Source organism: Glandiceps talaboti, chromosome 15 (genome assembly GCF_964340395.1).
Source record: "Glandiceps talaboti chromosome 15, keGlaTala1.1, whole genome shotgun sequence".
In the NCBI taxonomy this organism is placed as follows: domain Eukaryota; kingdom Metazoa; phylum Hemichordata; class Enteropneusta; family Spengelidae; genus Glandiceps; species Glandiceps talaboti.
The window spans coordinates 13,588,371-13,616,316 of NC_135563.1; the positions used below are offsets into that span (position 1 = coordinate 13,588,371).

Consider the following 27,946-nt stretch of genomic DNA (forward strand, 5'->3'; position numbering starts at 1 on the left):
ACACACACACACACACACACACACACACACACACATGTAATGATGCCATGTTGCATTCAGTATACAAGCTGCACTGAAGGATTGTACAGTAGTTCATAAATCTCATACTACTTAGTTTATTTGTGGGGGCAACATACACTGACACCATCAGTGGGTGTAACAAACTGAAAGTACATACAGTAAAGTGACACACTCACCAAATACTGTAAATATGTTTATCCTTCTTAGTTGGCAAGCCTGACTACTGCTTCTCAAGAAAAAACACTTCAAAGTACAAAAGTTCACACGGTAACACTCTTCATTCTTTACTTTACAAAATAATGACTAACAACACCGTCCACACATTTGGTTCAAATTCACATCTTTTATTGCACATCACTGTACTTTTTTACAATGGTTTTAAATGACACTAACCCTGACAACACATCTGTATCACAGTCTCCATTTGTATAAATATACTCCAATAAATGACATTCTATACATATCATTACACAAATTATACATTACATAACAATCCATTACATTACATAATATTGTTACATTACATTACATTATCCTACATTACAAAGTATTTCTACATCACAGTATGCTTACATTACATCACAATGTCAATGACCTATCATTTCACCCAATTATGTGTCATTATTGCTTTCATCACAGGAACTCAATTTATCTAAAAAAAAGTATAATATGACTGCAGCTTGATTCTTACATGTAATTTTTCTCACTCAATATCAAAAACATTTAGTATCTGTTTATATATATTTTTCAATGGGATCCTTTGATACAATTTTATCAAATTTCAAGGAGCTTAAGCTGAGACGAAACGTTTTGGAAGCATGATTTTTACTGCAGATAAAAGGATAGCTGTTGTATTTTAATTAGGCCAAATATAAAAAAATAGTGTGTTTCTGCTAACTAACTCTAGTTTAAGCCGCCGACTATTGACATTTTTTACATGCGAAATGGTAAAATTCTGACTATTTCAAGTAAACATACATCATTTGCCATTCCGCATATTAAAAGTAAACTTGTCTGCTTGTGCTTTTTATCTGCCTTCCATCTTTGTAATCCTAAAAAAAAATAACTGGGCAGTTAAAATCTGACTTCCATAAAAACATTAAAATGTTGATACAGTCATGGATACATCTATTACATATATAGCATAATGTTGTAATACTATTTCAACTCATTCAAACTAAGCATACAGTTCCCACATACCCAGTACCTATTATTAACCACTATTATACTCTGTCTATATCCTATGTTTATGAGACCTAGCTAGACCACAGTTTAACCGCTGCCATTATGTGGTTGACTGAAGACAGACAAAGCCCAAATTGTAACGTCACATATCACTGACTCACCATATTCTTGTTCTTACTGACTTATTGCATGGAACCATTTGACCATAACCCATGTGTATATGCAATGAGAAATCTACAGGTACAATGTACTAAAACATTATGTTTTCCTTTCAACAGTAATGATTTCACTGGAGTTACTCTATGTTCACTGAAAGTGTTTTTACTATGAGATGTAAAACAAGGGCTTACCTTAAACCTGCTCCTTTTTGATGATATTATATTTCTTAAATTCAATTTTTGTCAATACTTATACATAAATTAAATGTTAAAATACACTATTTGTTTCATTTGATTGTGTTTAGGAGAATTTTTGCTTCCAAAGAAATTGCACAAAAGTAAACCTCAGCAAACATAGAATATTCCATTATGTTTGTCACTGTCACCTTTGACCTACAACAGTGGGTCATAGGTCAAATTCTTATCACCTAGGTTACTGTATTGTTTCTGTTGCTATGGATGACCATGCTCCTCCTCAGGTCATGTTTGGTTTCTGATAGTATGGCTTGCATCCTGTTTTGTTTTCTAGTCATCAACAACGATGGACAAAGCTCTAATTTCATTCAGTTTCATGTGTAACTGGTCTTCGTAGGCATCATTTGTCATGGTCAAAGCTTGACCATCTGATAACTGTCCTGACATCTCATCAAATAGTTTGTAAGAATCTGTATAGTACTCAATCTGTAATAACAAATAGAAAGAATAAAACTACCCTTCCCTCTCTCAATACAAGTATATACAACGAAAAACTGTCTGTAACTGCATTTCACTTTGGCCGAAAAAAAACCCAACTGTTTGGTTCCGGTTACCCGACCCCACCTAGTTTTACACTGTCGATCCTAAAATCTTTTTTACGTATTTAAGAAAAATATGAGAGAAATAGTGGATGCAGAAACTGACATCAACTTAAAAGGACAATATAAAACTATTCTTCCAATCTGTAATGGCTGTATATCTGATAGGAAGAAATCAATAACAGACCACATCATGGAAAACAATGGAAATCATAACTACCTGAACTAGACACTCACACATAAAAAAATGTACAAAAAAAATCTACGTAATCGAAACCACAGAGTTTTTTAGGCCTTATCATGTATATTAAGATTCATATGAACTTCCATACTTGTTCTTTCAAGTTTGGTATGAAGGGATTCTTGTCAAAGCAAACAAACAAACACAGTCTAATAATGATACACATTTTAAAAACACTTCTACAATGAATATTGTGATCAAAGCATTGTGCACTTATTAACTATAACAAAGACCTATAATGGCACAATGGCCATTATAACTTCAACTCTTCAACTCCCTGGGAAGCATACAAAAAACACTGAAGATTTCAATCCTTCACACCAACACCTGTCCTACCAGGTCCCAATTTATACAGCTGGGTTGACTGATTTGAATGTGCTATTAGTTATGCCAGTGTATTCAAAACTAAAATCCCAGATACAAGGCACTCTGGATTCAAAAGATAGTTCATATTCATTTATTGAGAGATAATCTTTTCCGTGCGTTAAACTAGGTTATAATAGAATATAAAGTCAAACCACTATTTTAAACAAGTGAAAATATAATGACAAAAGTTAGAGAAAATTTGTATTTTTAAAGTTTACATTTAGTGCTACAGATTTACTAAAATTAGTCATTTTTACAAAGATTCAGGACAATGGAATCAATCGTGTGTTATTAGTTTGAACCCTAAAATTGTATGATCTGTGTTACGACAATGACCCCTTATTGTTCTATCACTACTTTTTTTTCCCCACTGACAAATACGATATCCTTCAACTCTTGGCCACCTCCATGTTTCAGTGCAATACTTGAATGCTTGTATCCAAGGTCTATGAGGGTAAAGGGGTATACTTTTCAACTACACAGCTATTCAGGAAATGACTTCCATGTACTACTGTATGAATGTAGGTGTTCAACAACAGCCTCCCACCCACAAATGACATTAATCAATGATTACCTTGCTGGGTTCAAGTATTCTATTCCCCTCATCTGACTAATGTCTTGGTATTTGAGACTCCCCCATCCCCCTCCATAACTCCCCCTCCCACCCACCATGTACTGAAGTCTGTATACAACAGCGTATCATGATTTGACTGAAAATCAAAGTCAAAATCTGACTCAAATTCGATGTTTTTTTTTCACACAAGGACATCAATAATTTTATTAGTTTACTTGCTTTCGAAATCCTTTGAATAATGTCTACATTCTTTTTTTTTGGGGGGGGGGGGGTGTGGTGGTGGTGGTGGTAGTTAGCAGACCAAATCTTTCAAAGGTAGCTTCCTTTTATATCGAACTGAGAATATATTTTCAAATTTCTCATTGTCCATGTAAATGGCAATGATGGCTTTATAAGTTAGTTTTAGTTAGTTTTAATTTTAAATTGCTTGTAAAGCTACCCTTTACAATCCTACGGAAGTAACAGTATTACTGGTATTTCTGTTCTTCAATTTTCCACACATAAGTAACTTTAAGTTAGAAAAATTAAATAAAGACTTCTAAGTCGTACATGTTGTCTTTCCTATTGAATAATATTTGCACTATAATGTCATGACATTCAAAGTTTCTTATTACTTTCTCTAATTTAAAAAATTATTCATGGAAAAAATGACCAAAATAGCACAAAACCCTACTATCTGAAACTTTTGAGGGAGGGGTTTTTAGGAGAGAAGGTGAGGCTCTCTAGATAGTTGTTTTATTTCAATAGAACACAAAATATAACACATATCACCATATGCCAAACACTGAAATTTTCTAATAAAAATATGTTTGATGTATCGTATTTATAGTAAACATCAATATTTGTGATGGTTGTTGACATCACTACTGCAAAAGATATATATGTGTCATTCATGACCCCTGACACATCAAATCAAGACCACTTATCTTGCTGAAAATTTTCCAAAAATGATCACATTTATACTTTCTTTAGTTGTAATAACTCTAGGCACACTGTCATCAACACTTTGTTACAAGTCATTCTATGTTCATCTGATTCCTGTATTCTATTTTGTCATGAATAAAATCATGACTTCTGACAACACTGTTTCCATTAAACACTGTCAGGTAGAGAATCTGGAGAGACTGCATGTTAAGTTTTCTTCTGATTTTCTGAACCTTTGGATCTTAGATCTTAGACATAGGAAGAAACGAATATTATCAGTTGGGGGGGGGGGGGGGGGTGCTTCTTTTCACTCAAAATCCCAGAAGAATTTACATACACTTTTTAAAGTCTAAAAATCATAACTTCCTTAAAAATTTCAAATTTTTAAAATCTTGATGTCTCAAATTTAAAGTACTATACAGTACTTAGAACTACTCTCAAAACTATACATGCACAAAAGCCAAATAAACAAAATCAAGAGTTTTAGTTATTCACAGTACTGTTTTACCTATTTGTTCAATGCTATTACAGACCCTTACAATTTGTCAAGGGTCAAGGGTCAAGGGTCAAAGGCCTACAAGTGCAGTTTTCCTTTATCGTATTAGATTACATCCTTACCTGAGATTTGATAAGAGCTTCAAAACAGGGTTGGAAATATTCAATTCGATCTTCAAAAAATTTGGGTAATTCTTCCGAGAGCGGCTGGTGTAAACTCTCATATTCTTCTTTAGCTGTATTTAAAGATTTCTTGCTCTGAGGACAGGAAAAAAGAAAGATTTATATTAAGTTTAAAAGAATTTTAAATCTATTCTTCATAAGGCCTAATAAAAAAGATTGTGTCGTTCCGATTACGCTCAAATTTAGAATATGTGGGGTAAGAAGATTTTTTTTTTATTTTTATTTTTCTGCGAGTATCTAGTTCAGGTTTTCCATTGTTTTTCAAATGGTCTCTGTGTTGTTTATTTCTTCCTAGCAGATGTACAGCCATTACAGATTGGAAGAACAGTTTCATTTTGTCTTTTTAAGTTGATGTCAGTTTCTGCATTCACTAATTCTTGTGAGACTTCACAATTTTTGAGATTTTATTTTTTTTTCTCAAATACGTATAAAAAGTTTAGGATCGGCGTGAAAAACTAGGTGGGGTCGGATAACTGGAACCAAACACTTTTTTTTTTAGGCCTAAGCATAAACAATGTGTGGTATTTTTTATTCCTTTATTTATATCCCTTTTGGATCAGGTTTCCTACATGTATACTAGGAGCAGCATTGGCAATAAAATTAAATACATATATACATACATATATACATGACTAAATATGTCTAGTAATTCAGGTATGTAAATGAACCAAAGATATAAACAGGGTGTGATGATGTGAGATGTCGGATCATGTTGAGCACACATGGGTAAACCATGAGTCTGTAATCTATGTATAATTATGTGTAAATACTGTTATATTCTTAGGTGTGTGTTGTCACATGTATAGTTAGTGCCACCCTAGCAGCTAGACAATAAAGAGGTAGTGAACATACTCAGTGTATTTGGCGTGCTCTTTCCCTCTGGAGACCCACCTGAATCAGCATATAAGCTACCCTGAGATTCTCTCAGTTCACACAGGGAAAGAAACAACAATACTCTAAATGGATCTAATTAAATAAACTCTTCTCTAAAAACAAACTCCTTTCTGTTTTCAAGTGTATCAATAAGGTATTGTTTGATAAGTTTATCTATTTGTTTGCTAAGTGACTCTCGCTGTAGTGTTTTGTGTTGATAAAACATGGCAGTTCTTTCCTGATGTTTAAATTCTTGGTATGAGTTTGATTCTTCTGTTTGTTTCATTGAGATTTGTCATCCTGAATGGCTTCCACATGTACAAAGAAAGTGTATGGAATACATATGGTATGGAATGTGAAAGATGGTCAGATATATAAATACAAATAATTTACTGAGAAAGTATTAACTTTAAAGAACTTATGTCTACAAAATAGTTGTCATGAATACTTTACTGTTTGAAGACTTTGAGGACAGAATAGTCACACCCCACTCCACCCATCCACCCCAATAATCCATTCCCATTCTTGTCCTTCAGTTCCCAAACTTCAGAAAGTCTAAAAATTTATCTTGAGGACCACTCTCTGTTCTACATACAGTTTAGATCAAAGGCCCAGTTCAAATTAGGATTAAAATCGTGGTGTGAAAAACAGTTGTTTGGCAGAGTTGTAGTAAAAGTTGGTCCAGAACGAAAGAATAAACCTATGTAATGCCTATTAAGTTAACACTAATGAGATAACCTGGGATTGACACATGGGCCTTTAAATGGAAAGCATAGCTGGTAGATATCATACACTCTTTACAAGTATTTCATCAGAAAAATTGGAAGTAATGATGATTTATAGGTCTACTTCAAATATGGGTATTAACCAGTTATTGTCAACATCTTAGCCCAATAATAACGACAATCACACAATGTTGCACACGCTCAATAAACAAGAGATTTTCTCAGATGGAAACAATATATGCATGATTTGATTCATATACCTCTTAGACTTTGTGTTTGAGTTTTGTAATGTGATGAAAAATGCATTAGATAAAGGAAATGAGATCAAAACCTTGTTTGTTTAAGACACAACCCCCTCACCCTAAATGAACATTCACAAGTGCTACATTGACACATTTACAACGGAAATCTCAAACCCTGAAACAAAATGTCGCCTGGTTCGACAAAAATCTCACTGACATTGCAACAGTTTTTGTCTGGCCAGACAAAATATCTCTTTGATGTTGTAAAATGTTCTTGTCTGGCTCGACAAAAATCTAATTAATATTTCCACATGTTATCGTCTGGCACAACAAGAACTGAATTACAATTGATACATTTTAGTCAATTGACTGTCTCAAAAATATCAAAGAATGCACCAGACATTAGGTTTACCAGGCAGGGACATATGAATTTGGCGTTGATCTCCTAAGATAATGGTAGCTCACGCAAAGAAAGTGTAACAGTATGGGTAAAGATGTTTGTCACGCCAGACAATTGACGAAATGCTGTTGGTAAGATTTTTGTCTAGCCAGCCGATAGAATGTAGCTTTTTTAATGAGATTTTGTTGAGCCAGACGATGTTTTGTTTCAGGGTTTATGATTTCCGTTGTATATATGATGTAAACTATGATGAAAACAGTAGTGGTCACACACCAGTACCACTATGATCGATGCAATGTAAAAACATGATGGTAAACACATTAAAATACTAATGTACATCCAACACCCTATTTTACATTAGAAGTAATTTTTTATAAATTATCAAAATCTCACGAGTAAATACAGAAGCTGTTATCATTGAAGTCATGAAAGTTTTCGAAATTTGGTTAGAAGTGTGAAAATGAAGTTCAGCAATTGCAATGATGCCAGACCCCCCCCCCCCCTTCCCCTCCTAAATGAACTAAGTTCTTACTGAGCTTCTATGACATTGTGTGATCTTCTCTTGGAGTATGTGTTTATCCCTGTACAACTGAAAAGTGAGACTTACTGATTCAAGGTAAGCCTACATTGCCCAAAGGAACTGTATCAATTCTATGCATCAATTTATAACTCCCACACACTATTGATTTTTTCTTAGTTTGTGTACTTTGCCCACTGTAGTTAAATATTTGCAACCAAATCTGACTGAAATTTTATTCTCAGGCCTTTTGAAAATTCAGCTCTCATACACATCATACGAAGGAAAGCCATTTTTTTTTATCATTTCCAATTGTTCTTTGTATTTCGTTTTTCACATACCCTTCTTTTGATACAATCTAACATTACTTTCTATTTTGGTTTTAATTTTCAGGATCATAAATTTGCTTTGTTGTGTTTGACTTGTCATATGATAAGGTAGAAAAAACAGCTCCCTTGAAAATGTAAAAATAGAAACAACAACAATTTCAGGTACCATATCATTTCTCTTCGTTCACCTTACATTTTCGTGTTTTTTTTCAAAGTTACATGTATTGGAACTAAACTCTTTTTTCATATTGGATTCATAAATGACATAAATGAGTGATATTTTTGGTTTAATACTGAGGATACATGCCCTGAATCACTGTGAAATGCACCTTCTGGCATTGTTTTCAAAACAATGTTTGACTTTACATCAAGGCTGAACAAATGATTCCAACATGATATAAAACAACTTTGTACAGCAGTGAGCAGTGAACAACATCTCAAAAGACAATTTCTTACCTTGTTTTAAAAACAAACATATTTATGGGGCTTGTTACCAAATAGAATATTTATGGGGCTTGAATCCAATAAAAAGAAGATAGAGAGGAGGAAAAGGAGAGGCAGAGAAACACGAAAAGGATAAGATTTTTATTTATTTCTTTTTTTTAAATCAACCGTCCATAGTTACCATGAAAAAGTAGTAATGAGAAACACAAGTCACCCTCATCATAATCTACTGCCTAGTTGTTTGCAATGTATTGAGTTACAACACAGATTTGGTCTATGTTGTTTCACAATCACATTAATTTTTCCAGTAGGACACCATCATAAAACTGTTTTATGAATTAAAAATCTAAAATAAATACCCAAACCGCATTCATATGTCCATTTCAAAAAATATTCCAAGATATAAAAATTAGTGTTCTTGTTTAATAAGGGAGGTAAGTCGGTAAAATCTACATAAGTTCTCCATTCACGTTTAATACTGAGATTCCCAGAGTAACTTGAGGTCACTGTAGGTGAAACCACGCTAGTATGACCTGTGATTACCCCCATCACTTTTACAAGAGTTCCCAAGGCCTACCTAAAAGTAAAACATTCATACTTGAATACAATGTACAGCTTTGGCAAGAAGATGACATAATGTATAGATAGTATTCACTAAGAATACCTCACATCATCTCGTGTCCTCATTGTAACTTCCGAAATGTTTTGTTAAGGGCACATAATAATACAGGTACTACTACAGTTAACGGTAGATGCACAAACATATTGGGCGATATTGTAAGTAGAAAGAAATAAAGGGGTGACCACAGGGGGATTGTTCAAAAGCAACAGCAGGTCTGTTTTATACTAACTCATTAATATATTTGCAGGTCAACCTCATGCAAACGCACACCCTTTTTGGTGTCACAGTCATTGCACCTCGGGCTCTGCTTGCTGAGATTAGGCACCTTACAAATTTCTTTTTATTATTTATTATCATTTTGGGTGGCTTTCAGGAACCATCCTTATAGATTTTAGGAACCATCCTAGTAGATTTTAGGAACCATCCCAGGAGATTTTATTTTTAGGAACCATCTATTAAAGTAGTAAGTAGTGGTGCTTTTTCACAGAGACTAGCAGGAGCATGATTGAAATACGTCCAGCATTGGCTGTGACCATATATCTATTCTATTCATTTCTCTCATTTGTCACATCTCCAAAATGTTCTGGTAATATTTGTCAAATAGTAAATCAATGATTACTTATAGAGGACCCAATACTTCCTAAGTACAGTGTCCTGTCAACAAAAACCCATTATTGCAACCCCATGAAGTGAAACCAAAATGGTCAGAAAACTGCTTTGAGTCGGACATGATGTTTATTTTGATACTCATTTTAAATCTAACATGTCTGACAAAATACAATTTTCAGAACTAAAACATCACCTTGTAACAAAGGATGAGGTAATGTTTACAAAATATACCAATATTCAAACTCATAGGCTAAACTAAATTTGAGGTCTTCACCATTGAACATTGAACATTAGTTTTTATGGTGAAACATTGGTAGTAAAGCTATTGATAGCCACCATAAGGTGACACATAGAGAGATGGGGTATTCTATTGTTGAAATAATCTGCCAAATAAATATTTGTTTTCCAAAAATATAATTCTCTGTTTTTGTCTGGTAATTCTGTTCCAATAGTCTAGTATCCATTTCATCTGTTGATTCTGTCCTAAAACAATCAATTTTATCTGTTAGTGTGGTGATTCTGTCCTGATACAATCAATTTTGTCTGTTAGTGTGGTGATTCTGTCCTGATACAATCAATTTTGTCTGTTAGTGTGGTGATTCTGTCCTGATACAATCAATTTTATCTGTTAGTGTGGTGATTCTGTCCTGATACAATCAATTTTGTCTGTTAGTGTGGTGATTCTGTCCTGATACAATCAATTTTGTCTGTTAGTGTGGTGATTCTGTCCTGACACAATCACTTTTATCTGTTAGTGTGGTGATTCTGTCCTGATACAATCACTTTTATCTGTTAGTGTGGTGATTTTGTCCTGATACAATCACTTTTATCTGTTAGTGTGGTGATTCTGTCCTGATACAATCAATTTTATCTGTTAGTGTGGTGATTCTGTCCTGATACAATCAATTTTGTCTGTTAGTGTGGTGATTCTGTCCTGATACAATCAATTTTGTCTGTTAGTGTGGTGATTCTGTCCTGATACAATCAATTTTGTCTGTTAGTGTGGTGATTCTGTCCTGATACAATCAATTTTATCTGTTAGTGTGGTGATTCTGTCCTGATACAATCAATTTTATCTGTTAGTGTGGTGATTCTGTCCTGATACAATCAATTTTGTCTGTGGTGAATGCGTTCCCCTTTTTTCTGGTGATTCTGTTCTATTGCAATCCATTTTATCTGTGTTGATTTTGAATTCCAACTGGCCACATTTTTGACTGGCCACACTTTTGTCCAAGTTGGCTATGTGTCTAAATTGGCCCTATGCTACCAATTACCAAGCCCTCATGGTCCTTTAACAGCATTGCTCCATACATTCCAACAGAAATTAGTGTTCTGAGCTTTAGAAAGTCCTGACACACTCTATATTGTCTATCTTGGTCTGGGCTTCAAAGTGTCCTTACATGTTCTGCTATCTCTTTCGTCTACAATATAGGCTGTGCCTTCAAAGTTAACTCTAAATAAAATTGGACCTATACAGTCCATTTTGTCCATGATGGTTTGGGTCTAAAGCTGGACCTAACAGCAGTCCATTTTGTCTGTAATGGGCTGGGTCTAAAACTAGACCAACACAGTCCATTTTGTCTGTAATTGGCTGGGTCTAAAACTAGACCAACACAGTCCATTTTGTCTGCAATGGGCTGGGTCTAAAACTAGACCAACACAGTCCATTTTGTATGTAATGGGCTGGGTCTAAAACTAGACCTATGCGATCAATGTTGTCTGAAACTACCCTGAAGAAAGCCAAATAATAAATTTAACTTGTTGCAATATGCAAACTACCATATGTAACTAAACACTGCTAACATTACTATTTGTTTTGAAATAAATCCCTTTCACTCAATAGAAGTAAATTGTTAACAGGCACCATCAGACAGTCATTTCCACTCATATGCAAACCAAGTTGTCAAAATACATCAAATATGTTTGATTAATTGGGTGATTATATTTTGAATTTAAAAAATAAATAAATATACCAGTATAATATCCCGTCTGAAAGCTGTTCTGGCCACTATTTTCTTACCATTAATCATCCAAATCTTTTCAGTACACGACGAAGACCAGAAAAATGTTGGAAATGTCTTAAAATACAGCTGTAAATTTTTGTTATTATAATATTAGCACCTATCATTTGAAAACTTAGGTTTATACTATTTTGTACTACATGTATGTTGTAGACCAAGAAAATGTTGAAAATTAAATAATTTCCAATTCATAATCAATTTTAAATATTTGACTGCAATCCACTGTTTTTATCAATGGGTTTTTCATTCTAGAAAGCCTGTAAAATTCAAGATTTGCAGCACAATGGCATTCACTTGGTATGGTTTCTATTAAATCTATGATACTATACTTTATAAACAGTCAGGACAATGGCATTCTTTCTGAACTCCTTATAACCTTGGGTTTTTTATAACACATTTTGAAACATGTTTTTTTATAACATGAAACCTTAACATTAAAGCTACATGAGCTGTAATGGGGTACTATTTTTTAACGATCAGACAACCAACGAGATATTCACTGAAAGGTGAGCTAAAATACCAATTATACGTTGTACATGTCCATTTTATCTATAAGTAGTATAAGTAGTATAGTAATAAGTTGAAATTGGGATTCATTTGGGGCGCTGATTTTTGGGTATGGACCCAAAATCAATTTGATTGGATATATTGCATCATACTAATATTACTATGTGTATTGCTACACAAATGTGTTTCACTGTATGTGATTCAATATTGTTCAGGATGTACATTAGGGACCATCGCACAATGTCGCAAAAGCTCAATAAATGAACATTGGTCATTAAGGATGAAACCTCCTCCCCCAAATGAACATTCACAAGCGTGACATGACACCTTTACATATGATGTAAACCAGGAAGAAAACTGTAACGGTCACACCACTCCGATCGATGCAATGGAAAAACATGATGGTAAACATGAAGTTCCAACTTTACAAACCTCTTTACTTTTTATTTTATAATTTAAAACCAACTTTAAAAAAAACTTTCGGAATAAAAAGATTGCAACAACTTAATACTTCTCAATGCTATGTATTAAACTAAAGTTTCAACTACAGACCAGTTTTAACAATACACCCCTATGGTACCATCAATTATCTGGGAGGTTCCAAAATAACTTACCCATGATAAAAGATTACAAAGAAAACATACCAACAACAACACAATACATGTCAGAGAGTTTCATTCATAAGGACAGATATCAAAATATATCTGCAGGTACGTGGTCGTAATAAAAACATGACATGCAGTTGCTTAAATCAAAGGGTATGCCATGTGTTGTTCATCCAGGTGACTGTCCTTGTCCTTTTACTACTAATAAATAAATATAACAAGTTCGACAACATATGTCATGCACACAGTGCTGTATAATAATAACAATGACAGACGTGTATCAGGGCAATGGCCCTACCTTCCTCAACTGTCTAGGGAACATACAATCCATCATGGCCTCTGTGAATACTTAGATTAAATTCTTTACAGACAAACCTCTTTCCTACCAGTTCCTCAATTATACAGCAGAGAGCAGACAGTGTTGTTGGTGGTTCTCTTTCTTTCAATTTCGAATGTTGAGTTTATATATTGTAAGACGGATTCTGACTGGCTACTCATTAGTACGAGATTTGGTACATGAAAACCTATGGTATTGTGTCAGATGTATGTAATGAGTGCTCACAAAAGAACAAACGACAGTAAACGTAACAGCCAAAAAGAAATCACAAAGTGTACTACTATACATCGGATTTTAATCAGATTGGACTAGAACCAACACAAGTTGTACATCATACATAATGCAAACAATATCCTACCAGGTACCTATTTAAAGTCAGGTTGACTGGGGCACAATCAAAGTTCAAATCTTGTCAAAGGACTTTAGCCATTAATAAACACACTGCAGTTGTCAGACTAGAAGCAACAACTTTCAAGCCAACAACTCTAATGATTTGACCATCATGACTTGAGGCCTCACATGTGATGGTGAGAAGTACACAGTCGAGTTATTCAAGATATGGTGTATCCTGTGACCGTATTCTCATTTCATTACATTACATGTACATATTTATTTGCCAGAAGTCGAAAATAAAATAAAATTGACATATCAAGTAAGGAAAAGGATTTAGTTATTAGTAAATACACCGGCAATGAAAGGTACATAAAAAAATAACTTCAAACTCCTGGCTGGACCACATAAAAATAGTTTGTTCAAACTAGTCGGGATTGTCATAGATGATAGATCTAAATTGCATACTTATTTGACAGCAATGTGAATAATTTGCATAGTTATTTTATGTTCAAGTGGCTAATTTACAGAGTTATTTGATGGACACGTCACTAAACTGCATATATTAGCTATTTGATGGGTCATAAAACTGACCATCAAGAATTTTAAAAAAAAATGCATTTTAAATCAATAGCTATTTGACTAGAGATTGTTCAATTTCTAAAAAGAAGTACACAATTATGCATAAAATTAAGAGAATTTATCAGAAAATTTGTATGAGAAGATTCCATACAGTTGAACTATTTTAACTCATTTACATAATCATCAGTGAAAATATTGTTTTCACTCATCACAATTTAGTACATAAGTAATAGCAAGAAAAGTGTCATTGTATGCCCGTAAGGAGCACAAAATCAAGACACCTGTGCAGGATATATAAGGATATATATGTTGTTTTCTATCACAAATATGGCCGGCATTTTGGTATACAAGTCAAGGTCACAAAACTAAGTGACTTGCATATACCAGTTGCCACACATTCCCTTACGGAAAGTTCCTAAAGCATTCCTAAAAGATTATTCCTGTACGATCTTATAGTATTTGTCAAACCCAAGTCATGATAATAATATTATCACTTGAAATGTTTTATTCAAAAAGCTATGAAGATAATTAAATTTGGCTATTTGACCTTGAAGAAGACTTTCAAGGTCAAAGGTCGAGTCCAAAAAGAAAACACATATTTGATAATATGGGTGTAGACACTTGAATGGCGTCACTAAGCATTATACGTCCAAAGTTATTACACATATTGTGAAATTTAACAACAAATATGGCCGCCATTTGGCCATATTTCATTCAGTCACAAAACAAACTAACATGCATACCTCTCACATTGCATGTTACCTTTGTGCCAGGTTTGGTTAAAATTGGTTGATGCATGCCAGAGATATGAGGGTGAATGCATACATAGACGGATGGACACACAGACAGAACCCAATGTAATAGCCCCCTCTGGACAGTGCCTGTTGGAGACTAAAAATGATTCATATCAACTTGGCATGAACAAATATCAATAGACTCTACCCACGGCACATGCACACTAAATATCAAAGCAATCTCACCACAGATTCTGGAGAAGAAGTCAAAAATATCATTTTTGATTTTAAAAATTCACTAAAAACATAAAATGACTCATATCAACTTGACATTAACAAATTTGAATAGACTCACCCTAAGAATAATGCACACAAAATGTCAAAGCATTATGACAACTGGTTTCAGAGAAGACGATGGAAACAGAAAATACTGATGATTACGGACGTTGATGGAAAATCATGCTAACCTTTAAGATCCCCTCAGCTGCCACAGACCGCAGAGCAAAAATGACAACCAGCATATTTTTTCAGTAGAGTAACTGTTAAAAAGACTAAAATTAAAATAACAGAGAGTAATTGTGTGCCTGCAATAATTGTCACCACTTTCCAATTTAGTGGACCAGGTCTCCTTTCAATTTGCAACATGTTATGGCATATGATGGTACAATACAACAATGGGTTTTTCAGACCATGGTACACAATGCTAGCAGGAAGTAAAATGGCGTTACAAACCATGTACATGTTTTTTTTTTACAATATATTGTTTGTTCACAATATTTTGCTCTTCTCTTGAAATATATCATTCAATGAGTTCACATTTTAGAAGACATATAATGGTGATCACACGATACATGATTTTAGTATCTGATATCACACAGTATATTATCTGTCTACCTCTCCATTGGCTTTGTTATCTCTCTTTGTCAAAGTCTATTAGTTTAACCTATCTCTGCCTGTCTTCTGGTTAGTAGAATTACTAGTCTGTCAATTTGCTTGTCTATGCACTGTGTATGTACATGTATGTATGTATGTATGCATGTATGTATGTATGTATGTATGTATGTATGTATGTATGTATGTATGTATGTATGTGTGTGTGTGTGTGTGTGTGTGTGTATGTATGTATGTATGTATGTATGTATGTATGTATGTATGTATGTATGTATGTATGTATGTATGTATGTATGTATGTATGTATGATATGTATGTATGTATGTATGTATGTATGTATGTATGTATGTATGTATGTATGTATGTATGTATGTATGTATGTATGTATGTATGTATGTATGTATGATATGTGTGTGTGTGTGTGTATGTATGTATGTATGTATGTATGTATGTATGTATGTATGTATGTATGTATGTATGTATGTATGTATGTATGTATGTATGTATGTATGTATGCATGCATGGATGGATGGATGGATGGATGGATTGATGTCTACATGTATGTATCTATACATATAATATGTATCTATATATGTATCAGTTTCTGTATGAATGAATGAATGAATGAATGAATGAATGAATGAATGAATGAATGAATGAATGAATGAATGAATGAACAAATTAATGAATGGATGGATGAATGAATGTACATCTCTTCATCATAATACTTACCTTTTCTCCTTTCCTCCAGCAATGTCCACACCCATTCTCCCCCTCCCTCTTTCTCATACCCTCTCCCTCCTCGATAGTCACATAAATCTGCTAAAATCAAACTTACTGTTTCCAATTTGACAATATTAGTACCAGTTTTGTCTCTGTCCTGGTACTTTTCCACTTTAGCTTGACATTTCCTGTATTCTTGTAGCAGTTGTTCACGTTTCTTCAACGATGAATAGATGTTTGGAAAGATTGTACTAAATTTCTTCATTGGTTCAATCATTGTCTTGTACGCATTAGCATTCTGTTTCGTTTAGTTTTTAAAAAGAAGAAACAACGACATTAATAATGTTATTAGTACTAAACTATGTCTCCTATTTTAATTTTACATTCTATTATAAAACCTCTTGTTGAGGGTGATCCTATATTTTTTTTATGTTTCCCATTACTTTTTTTTATAGAAAATATGGGTTGATCTGTCCATTTAAAAAAAAGTAAGACAATTACAAATCATCTTCATGTTTCTCTGCCTTCTCTATCTTCTTTTTATTGGATTGCTGGTAATAAGCTCTTTCCCAGCTTCTCTACCACAGTTGGCATGTTCTCAGGAACCCTTACTTGAATAACTTCCGTCATGAAAGAAATGCTCTGTTCTTGAACAAATTTTGTTGCTGCTGCCATGACTGTAGATGATGTCGACAAACCAGACACTTGCTTATTTTTGACAGAGAGGGCGCTGTTTTCCAAAACATTAATGGCAGGCAAAATTAATTTTTTTTTAAATTTTGATGTCGGAGCTGAAAATTTTGGTCGGTCAAGTAATGAGAAACAGAAATACAATACAGCCATACTTCTGAGTCAGTATTCTACTTACCTGGGGCTGTTTTTAAACAACTAAATTTGTTTAAAATTTACTTAAAACTTGTTAAACCTTCTGCAAAGTTTTAACCATCATAATGAAACTGTGCATGATCATATTGTACACAACTTTATGTGATGCCAGACTAAATTTTACACCTGTCGTTTGTAAAGTGTGTTTATAAGTGTCTTTATATCAAACCATCTATACCTCAAGGTGGTCTCAAACACATACCTCTCAATCATATTAAACCTAAATTTTTAATTATCCTAACCCTAGCATGGCTACTGTCTTTACATGGATTTCACCTGGAGAGGTTTACGGTGAAATTTGCCTTGGAAATAAACTCTTTAAACTTTTGCTGTAACTTTGTTCAAGAAACTCAAAATCAATCTCACTTAAAATCAATAAAAAAAACCTCAAGGGTCACCATACACATTTTTAAAAAGAGATCAAAATGTTATCAAAATTAATCCAAATGACCATCATATTCTTACTCTATTGGAAAATAATGAAATCATCATGTTCTCAGTAATTCTTCATCAACACATCCATACAAACATTCCCACCAAAATTCAATCAAGACAATCCGTTAAAAACAAGACTGTGGCTCTCCAAAATTTCTTTATTTCAAAAGGACCACAGCGAGCTAAAGTTTGGAGATATTTTTAAATCTTTGAATTTCAGTGAAATACAGCCCCCCACCCCCACCCCCGGCAAATTCTACCTTAACTATCCTCCTGTTTTAAACAAAGTAATTCTGATTTTCATACTGATCTTAAATTTTTTTCTGAGGATTTAAGTGGGGTTAACAGCTCACCAGTTCTTGAGTGAGATTCTCCAGTTTGTAGACACCACTATTCAACTCATCCAATGGTTTCAATTCATCCTCACTTTGACAGACTGGACTGGCAGCCAAGTCTTGTGTTATCTTGCTTTGAGCCTTTGATAGTGTTTGCATGCACTCATTACATTTCTTCATATCTTTACCAAGCCTCTTAGTTGCTTCATCAAGTCTTAACAAAATGAACAAAAAACAAAACAAATGAAAAGTTATTCTTCTCATTATTTTGCCAAAAGATACCATTTGCTGATGATCATGTAATAATGAATGATTTTATATTCAAAATTCTGCTTCAGGAAACTTGGTCTTCTAAGGTGTGTACAAGTTTTCATGAGTACCACACCCACTCACCCACCCCAATCTCACCCCCCCAACCCCCCAACCTCACCCCCACCCCCAAAATGCACAACTCCTTGTTCACCCTTTTCTACAATCTGCAACATAACACAAATTTCATGGAAGGAAAGGTTGAGGAAATGTTATCAGTGTCAGTATCCTTCTATCAGAAAAATAAAACAACAAACGACAAATAAGTACAGCAATCATTTTCTATCTTTGGTAATATTCATTTATATATTACAAGAATATATTCCTTTGATAACTTGAGTATAAAATGTTCCTTTTAATTTGTTTTTATTGCAGGTTCAAAGCAAAATTACACATAAGAAAAGATAATGCTCCTAGTTCACATATATGTCAGAGAGGGGGGTGGGTATAAAACAGTACAGAAAGCTACAATTTAAGAATAATTAGATATTATTCCCCAATATTGTTCTTCCTTCTGCCAAGGAAATATGAGTGACCTAAGGGGTCTTTGTCACTATGAGTCGATAGATGAGTACTGACAACCCTTAGGTCATGAGTATTTTCCAGCTGAATGAAGAAAAATATTGGAGAATAAAATAACTATACCAGCATCAGTAATATCAAAGAAAAATTGAGAAAAGTAATTATGGTAATTTTTAAAGTTTTGACTAATATTTCGAACAGAGCAGAACCAGTGATGTAGACCCTCATTGTTGTGACATAGACAGGCGTTGTTGCGACATAGAACAACCAGGGTATACATTCCATATTTTTTGTTCTATATGGCTTGTGCATGGTATAATGCCATTTGTCATTTTAATAATGCGCTGTTTCTTATAGAAATAAAATGCTCAAATTGTGGTACAGCTCTAATGTTAACAATTACTAAATTAAAAGATGAGAGTATCCAATTTCACCAGCTGCAACTGAACATGTTTTTTGAAAATATTTTGTTAGCTACAATAACTTACTTGTAATATTGTACACCCTGTACATTATTGAATCATCTATGCCGGGGTGAACATATTTTCTGTAGCTGTATACGTGATAAAGAAAATCAAATTGATTTTCAGAGGATCATGATTTAAACCTGTTATTGCAGTACTAATGGATAAAATCGACCACTGATAAACATGGACAATGCCTGATTATTGGTATTTTAACACTTTTCAGTGAATAGAATGTGGTTTCGTGATCGAGAATTGATACTACAGTTACAAACTAGTGCAGTTTAAAATGGCGACAGATTCAAAACCAAACTTTCGTTCAAGATACAAACTTGTCACTACACCACCTGCGGATAATATTGACCACTAATCAATAGATACAATGTCTTTTTAAAAGTACCTGACCAATTTTTAGTGAATATATATTTTGTTACTTGATGAAAAAAAAATATCCTAGTTGCTGCTGGTACACAGCTGTAATCTTTATACAATCAATAGAACATTCCAAGAGACACCACCATATTGTTTCTGTTCTGTACCTCACGCAGAGAATAATATATCACATTGATATCTGCATTTTTCATTTTCATTTCATTTATCTCAAATATCAATTATATCAAGAATTTCAATTAATCTGTATACATTCATGAGTCATAAGGACAAGTGGCAAAAGTACTGCAAGGTAAACTGGCAGTACGGTTGACTGACTAACTAGTCTACATGTAGATATTATCTCAAGATCTTAAGAGATGATTTGATGTCACTGATAGTATCTAGACTGACTGATTCATACATACATACATACATACATACATACATACATACATACATACATACATACATACATACATACATACATACATACATACATACATACATACATACATTCATATATACATACATACATACATACATACATACATACATACATACATACTGATACATACATACATACATGCATACATACATACATACATACATACATACATACATACATACATACATTCATTCATTCATTCATACATTCATTTGCTCATTCATTCATTCATCCATCCATTCATTCATTCATTCATTCATTCATTCATTCATTCATTCATTCATTCATTCATCCATTCATTCATTCATGCATACAGTCACACATACATTCATTCATACATTTATTGATCCATTGATCAAATATGTACTATATAACCATCCTTGTAAGGTATGTGTTCAATAGAACTTCTGCCCTTTCAAAGTGTTAAATCTTAAATATTTGATTGAAAAAACAGGAAGACAATTTGACATTGTTTGTAATGACAAACACAAATGTGTAAGATGACATTAAAGAAGCAGGAAATGTCCAACACAATAAAGATTACAACAATAAAACATTCAAAGATATGCCGATTGTTGATTGTCAACAGGAAATGCCCTGAAACCACAACTAAAGTTTAATCTAATGTGAATATGAAACAACTTCAATTGTGCTTTCTGTTCACTTTACTCGTAACCGTATGATGTAATATGTTTGAAGTTGGAGAACTGAGTCATTTTGGCATGTTGAAACCTGACTATACTGACATTTAATCCTTAGCTGACACTGTAGTTTTTGTGTCTCTAGATTCCACTCATACAAAGCTCAAAGAATGTGTCTATTGTAGAAGTACAATGAAATACTTTAATGATGCAACTCACATACAGAAATCTTCAAGCTAAATTATCAATGACCACCTTTCTTTCTTCAATTCTTTCTCGGTTTTAAATATTGTCTAAAGCTACCAAGACAGCAATCTTGCAAAATAAGCAGTGAACTTTGCAGACTGCATTATCAGACAAGACCTTTTTATATGTCATATTTTTATATTTTGTATCCATATACAGTTAGGATCATATATGCACACACACACACACACACACACACACACACACACACACACACACACACACACACACACACACACACACACACACACACACAGAGAGAGACACAGACACACACACAAAGACACAGACACACACTCGCGTGCACACGCACACACACAGACACACACACATACACACACAGACACATACACACACACACACACACACACACACACACACACACACAACTACAGGGTTTTCAATAATCAATATGATACTATCTATTCAAAGAGTCTATCAAAATGGGGAAAACAAGTTAAATTTCAAATTTAAGAGATGATGATGTTGGTAAAAGTCATGAGAGCCTTCTAGTTTTAATACTGAACTGCTCACAATGTGCGGTCTTTAAACTGGTGCTTTACTTATAAGTATTGTGTGTGAATTGAGTATGCAGCCCTAGGAATTACTAGAGTTCATTTTAAATAATGTCTGATACTGCTTTGTGAATCCTTACAACATTTGGAGACTACATGACCTGAAGACTCTAAAGTGGATAGGTACTCAGTTCACAAAGAGATCATATTCAGCAATTTTATGCAGAAAATGTCTAGACTGTGTGATCTGCAGGCTGATACGAGGGTCAGATCATTTTCCATGGTCACAAGCCTGATTTGCTTGTTAAATTACAAATAGTGCGAACATCTGACAGTACATGCAAGTATGTTAATTGACATGCATCTTGTCACTTCTAATTGACGTCATTCTCATGTTCAAGAGTCTATTACTCTATCGTAATGTTTGAGTACAAATTTGATTCACTGAATTATACCATGCACAAGCCAGGCTCAACACAAAATATGGAATATACACTCTGGTCATTCTACGTCACAACAACGCACATCTACGTCACTGGTTCTGCTGTGCTCAAAATATGAGTCAAAATGTTCAAAATTGCCATTACTCTCCCAATACTCTTTGATATTATTACTGGCACTGGTATAATTATATTATTCCCCAATATTTTTCTTCAGTCAGCTGGAAAATACTCATGACCTAAGGGTTGTCACTATTCGTCTAGTGATCTGTAGTGACAAGGGCCCCTTAAGTCACTCGTATTTTCCTTAGCTGAACATAGAAAAATATTGGGGAATATTATGTCAATTCAAAGACACACTGTGCAAGGGAAAGTTATATTTGTGATTACCATATTCTATCATACCTTCATTATCACATCAATGTTTGAAATATGATTTTCATAATTAATTTTTTTAAATGGTCATTGATTTAATCATATATTTATTTGTGACTTGAAGAATAAACAACTGCCATATTTTGTGAATCTAGCATAAAGTACAGTACACATGGTGTTGCTTTAGGAGGTAGGCTGTATGTCTTGGAAATAGATAAAATGCAGTTTCTTGTTAAAATTTTCACTTTTAATAATAATAATAACACTAATCTTTATTTATACTGGATAGTTCTTTAAGTATATAAACACATCTCCCAAGAAGTTCAGCGAGGGCCATCCCTCATGGGTTCAGTGTTAGTGCAGGAGGAAACTAGAGTACCTGAGGAAAACCTACATTGTTTGGTAGAGTTAAACTGAACGACACTCTTCTTACTTACAGCGTGGTAAATTTAATCAAACCCTGAATGGGGTTCGAACCCCCCAACCACAGTGGTAAGAAGCAAGTGGTTTAACCACTAGGCCACCAACAACCCCATAATAGTGGATACAGCTCACAAAACAAAACAAAATATATTCACGAGCATATATTAATTAAAGTGGCCATATGACAAATTGGTATTTTAATACTTTGGATTCATTATTCATAAAACACCTCTACTTTGTTTTCCTATTTGAAAAAACAATGTGAAACATCATAAACCAAGTCAATGTTTGTCACTCAATAAATAGCAACATGCTAGAAAGTGTATGAAAAGTTTGTTATTGTCAATGAATATTGTATATACAATAACAAAAAATTTACATATTTAATTTTTGGTAATTTATTGGGTCACAGACAAGGACTTGGTATATTTATATATAATATATATATATATATATATATATATATATATATATATATATATATATATATATATATATGTATGTATCTTCTTTTTTATTACCTACTTATTAACTTTTACATTTGTAGACAACATAAAATAATACATTTGAGGTAGGTAAAAGTAGACCAGAAAAATAGCTACTTGCTAATCAAGTCTGTCTCCTTAGATACTGTAAATAAAATTTATAAATAAATACATGACAAAGTATAAAGAGGGCAGTGAAAAAACTAAATATCTATGAAAATATATACACTGTACATCTACACGAGTTGCAGTATATTCACATCAGATGAAGAAAATCTTTTAGTGAGTTACGAAAAACATTCCTTGATGATTTGGACCTAACATCAAGAGGTAAGTTGTTCCAGTGTATAGCTCATGTGTATGACATTGCAAATTTACCATTTTCACATTGTTGTTTCAAGTAGGAAAACATAGAGTAGTTTTATGAATAAAAAATAAATAAAAAATTTCATCAATATGGCCAATTTAAACCATGGCAAATTTTGATTAAATTACTCATTCTGTCCAATAAACTGAATTGATAGTGAATTTACAATTAAAAATATTTGCCTCGCCATTCTGCATAGACATTTGCATAGACATGAGCACGTTGGAACAATCTCACACAAAAATATAAATACAAGTAAAAATTTGTTACTTACACCTCAATCTTGTGAACTTCTCTTTCAAAATCTCTCTCTTCCTAATAGGTGGAAAGTAGAAACATAGTGGATTACAGAATCTTTTCCTGTCTAAAAATATTTGCTTTGATTACCAAGTAAAGACATATTCTAAGAGCAAGACATAGCAAACACTGATGGGCATGATACATTCCTCTGTTGAGGAGGTAGCTGGTATTACAGTAGTTTACATCATTTTGTGTGCATTATCACAATATGGAAAACAGTGAATAGGTCATGTGCAATATACCCTAACAGTGTTTGCAATTTCCAAATCAGACACTGGCCCGGGTCTCCAGTATGCTCTCTCTGTCATTATGACACACCACTATCAGGAATAACAAAAAAAAATTGTGTGGTTCAGATTACGCTCAAATTTAGAATTGGTGAGTAGGTAGATTTTTTATTTTATTTTGTTATACATTTCTTCACTGTGTGAGTGTCTAGTTCAGGTTTTCCATTGTTTTCTATATGGTCTCTGTGTTGTTTATTTCTTCCTATCAGCTGTACAGCCATCACAGATTGGAAGAAAAGTTTTATTTCGTCTTTTTAAGTTGATGTCAGTTTCCGCATCCACTATTTCTCGTGCGATTTTACTATTTTTTTCTTGAATGCATAAAAATAAAATTGGGGGTCTGCAGTGAAAAGCTAGATGGGGTTGGGTAACCAGAATCAAACAATTAATTTTTTTGCGCCTCACACTACAATGTCTTGTTACCCATCAAATTTGGTGTTCTCCCAAGTCCCATCTCTTTACTGTATGGCGACACACGAGGAAACCTAGCATTTATCATTTTAATCCACAACAAAAATATTTGTCTTTCATTATGGTGGTGTCATAAAATCACACTGACTTTAATATTAGACTTTAATATTTAGATCACTTTAGAACATATGAAGTGACAAAAGAATTTTTAAAAATTAAATATTTTACATAAGTTCCAAAAAAGAAAACTCTACCAATTCACAGTCAAAACTGTTGATTTTACAATTTACAAGAACTTGGGAGTCATTCTGGATTATAATGGAAGGAATTACATTTGCTGAGTTTCAGTTTTTTATCATCAATTACTCCTAAGTTATTTCATACTTCACAAGAAGCATTGTGTGCTCTCACCCACAGTCTATTAGTCATAGTGATAGTGAGACTGAGTCTTACAAATCACTTATCCCATCTGAGAAAAAGCTTGTCGTTTGCGTTATTAAAGATGAACAGGAGGCATAGATACCATTTCAGATTCATCAGTCATTGCACTCAATATTACACATCCCACCTTATTTTCCTCCTACTTCTTTTTTCAAATATCCACCTACAACAACATTTACCATTTCATCCTGTTAAATTTTCCCTGTGATTAACCTTTCATAGGATGTAGGCCAGGTTCAGTGGATTGCTTTGGGGTACTAATTTACAAATCAGGAATCAGGACATTGACACTTATGTTGCCAGATTGTACAAAATATAACAGCTTCTTTTTTGTCAATGACAATTGAGAATGTAAATATCAAAGTAAATATCGCAGATGACAAAAATAAATTGGGATATTAGTGGTGGTGGTGGTGGTGGTGGTGGTGGTGGTGGTGGTGGTGGTGGTGGTGGTGGTGGTGGTGGTGGTGGTATTAATGAGAAAACAGTATGGTTTGTTGTGGTTTTGAAACCACAAGATTCACTTTTGGCTTCTACTTCTCCATCAATTTAGTAAATATACATAAATCCTCATTCTACCAAGGGATATTTGTACTCTTCATAGTTATTAGTTGAGGACATGAGGTTTCTAACATATGAGTATTATGGTATTTGTCACATCAGCTCTTACTCAGAGCTAAATTGTATTCATATGTCACTCCCTTACAACACAATACAACACAACACAACACATTTTATTACTCTTCGCACAAGAAGAAACTGAAAAGTCTGCTTTGAACGGTGACGGATCAACTCATCCCAATTTCAACTCGCCCCATTTTCAACTCGCCTCAACTCTTTACAATATAATTTACCTGTGCATATATGAAATCGAAGCTAGTAGTACTCAGGTTGGAGGGTCTGTGGTATCTCGTATTCCACTAATGAAGTACCACTTTTGCTGTAAACACATACTACAATACTTAGTTGCGTTAACTAGGGAGAGGAGACACGTCTCCAAAACCTGTACGCGCTGAAGTCATAAGCGTGTCAGTCACTAATATTCTCCCTGGTTGTTATCATTATTATTTCTTATTAAGGTTGTAAACATTAAGTCTTAATGTGAAAAGTGATATTCCATGACTGGGGAAAGTTGTTGTGCTAGTATAAATTCTAGATCTAGCAAACACTTAGCCAAAACCCACACCACTTTCTGCTATGAAATGTTACATTTGCTACGCTTCAACTAGCCCTGTAGGTAAAATCCTGTAAATTTTTCGGCCCCCGTACTTCGAGTCCATGTATCGTTTACATTTACAAATGTTTACTAATGTTGTTGGGGTGAGTTGAAAATGGGACGAGTTAAAAATGGGGCGAGTTGAAATTGGGGCGAGTTGAAAATGGAGCGAGTTGAAATTGGGGCGAGTTGAAATGGGACGAGTTGAAATTGGGATGAATTGAATTGCGATCGCTTTGAACATATAAAAACAAATAACAAACTAAGCAATATTGGGTGAAAATATTGAACAAATTTAAATAGTATATACACAGACATTTGGCACAAAGAATAAAACACTAAAAGAAAAAACTAGACATTTGGTCTACCTAACCATCCATTAAAATTGGTTACAGCTCTTTGGATCATCATAGTTTACATCATGTATAAACGTTTGATGTCACACTTGTGAAGGTTCATTTCAGGGGAGGGGAGGGGTTTTTGACCTAAATGAACAATGTTTGTTTGTTGAGCTTGTGCGACATCATGTGCGATCGTCCGTAAGGATATATTTTTTTGGATTTTTGGTATGAGAATAGTTTGGGTTCAGATGGGACAAATGGGACACTTGTAAGCAATCCATAGTATCTATTTTGTGTGGTGCAGTAGGTATGAGTAAGGATATCTTTTTGGGGATTTTAGGTATGAGAACAGTTTGGGTTGGAGGTCTCAGAGAGCCCCCCCCCCCCTACCATTTTATACAATTGCCCTCCCCCCTGTGCCTGGAGTACCCCCTAATCATGTGAACGCAGTACTGTATTACTTATTTACTTATTAGTTACCGTTAACAATTCTAATTATACCAAATTGGTCAAAATATCAACAAATTATTTTGTTTGTACAAAAGAATTTACATTTCTCGTTCAAGTTTTCACTTTCTGTTGTATTTCACTTGTTTGCTTGACTTGAAGACAGACAATATCTAAGATATTCCAACTACCACATTATATTCCTGTTCCTTACTATCTACAGTTTATTGAAGTTCCTAAAAAGGAGCTTTGGGGTTCCATTTAAAATTTCCTTAGGAAGTTCACTGCAGTGAAGTTTAAATGACGAAAATGTTCCATCTACAATTGGGGGTGTATCAACCCACCCACAATACAAATTACATCATAACAAAGCTATCAAATCAGTCTGAAATATCAATTCGTGTATGCGTAGGTCTTGCTTAACAAAGTATATTTATAATTTTCATTTAAAGTTCAAAATGATTATTATGCCTAACTATCTACAATATCGATTACCTCAATAACTGAAAATGTTTCGTCTGAGACAAATAGTCTTCCATGTTATTCTATTGTCAATCACTGCACTGTACACTTACCGTTCGTGGAATAACACTCTTCCTTGGAGCCGATATCAAACGGTTGAATGGGTTCCTAGTGTGAGATACAAGAAAATACAAACAATGTATCAAATATAAATAACGTATCTTATGATATTCTTAATCACAATTCAACAAAATGTAACCAAGAGAAGACTTACCAACTCATTTTACACTTTCGACATTGACCAAGTTATTTCCTGTAAAAAATAGTGTATCTTGACATCCCCGTGGCCC

General features: G+C 33.8%; 1 protein-coding gene across 1 annotated transcript; it reads right to left on the reverse strand.

Moving 5' to 3' along the window:
• Nucleotides 1-366: 366 nt before the first annotated feature.
• On the reverse strand, nucleotides 367-27,946 carry LOC144446506 (bridging integrator 3-like). Its single transcript, XM_078136279.1, has 7 exons — nucleotides 27,871-27,946; nucleotides 27,710-27,764; nucleotides 23,966-24,006; nucleotides 18,106-18,301; nucleotides 16,548-16,730; nucleotides 4,882-5,016; nucleotides 367-2,045 (listed from the first exon to the last, which is right to left on the reverse strand). The coding sequence occupies exons 1-7, from the start codon at nucleotides 27,876-27,878 to the stop codon at nucleotides 1,890-1,892; spliced, it is 774 nt and encodes a 257-aa protein (XP_077992405.1). The 5' UTR covers nucleotides 27,879-27,946; the 3' UTR covers nucleotides 367-1,889.

What these genes read in the sequence shown, in the direction of transcription:
- LOC144446506 (XM_078136279.1), bottom strand. An exon ending in AGAGTGTTATTCCACGAACG is followed by an intron (nt 24,007 to 27,709) that starts GTAAGTGTACAG and finishes TCCACCTATTAG; the next exon opens with GAAGAGAGAGATTTTGAAAG. An exon ending in AAGCTCTTATCAAATCTCAG is followed by an intron (nt 2,046 to 4,881) that starts GTAAGGATGTAA and finishes TTGTTATTACAG; the next exon opens with ATTGAGTACTATACAGATTC.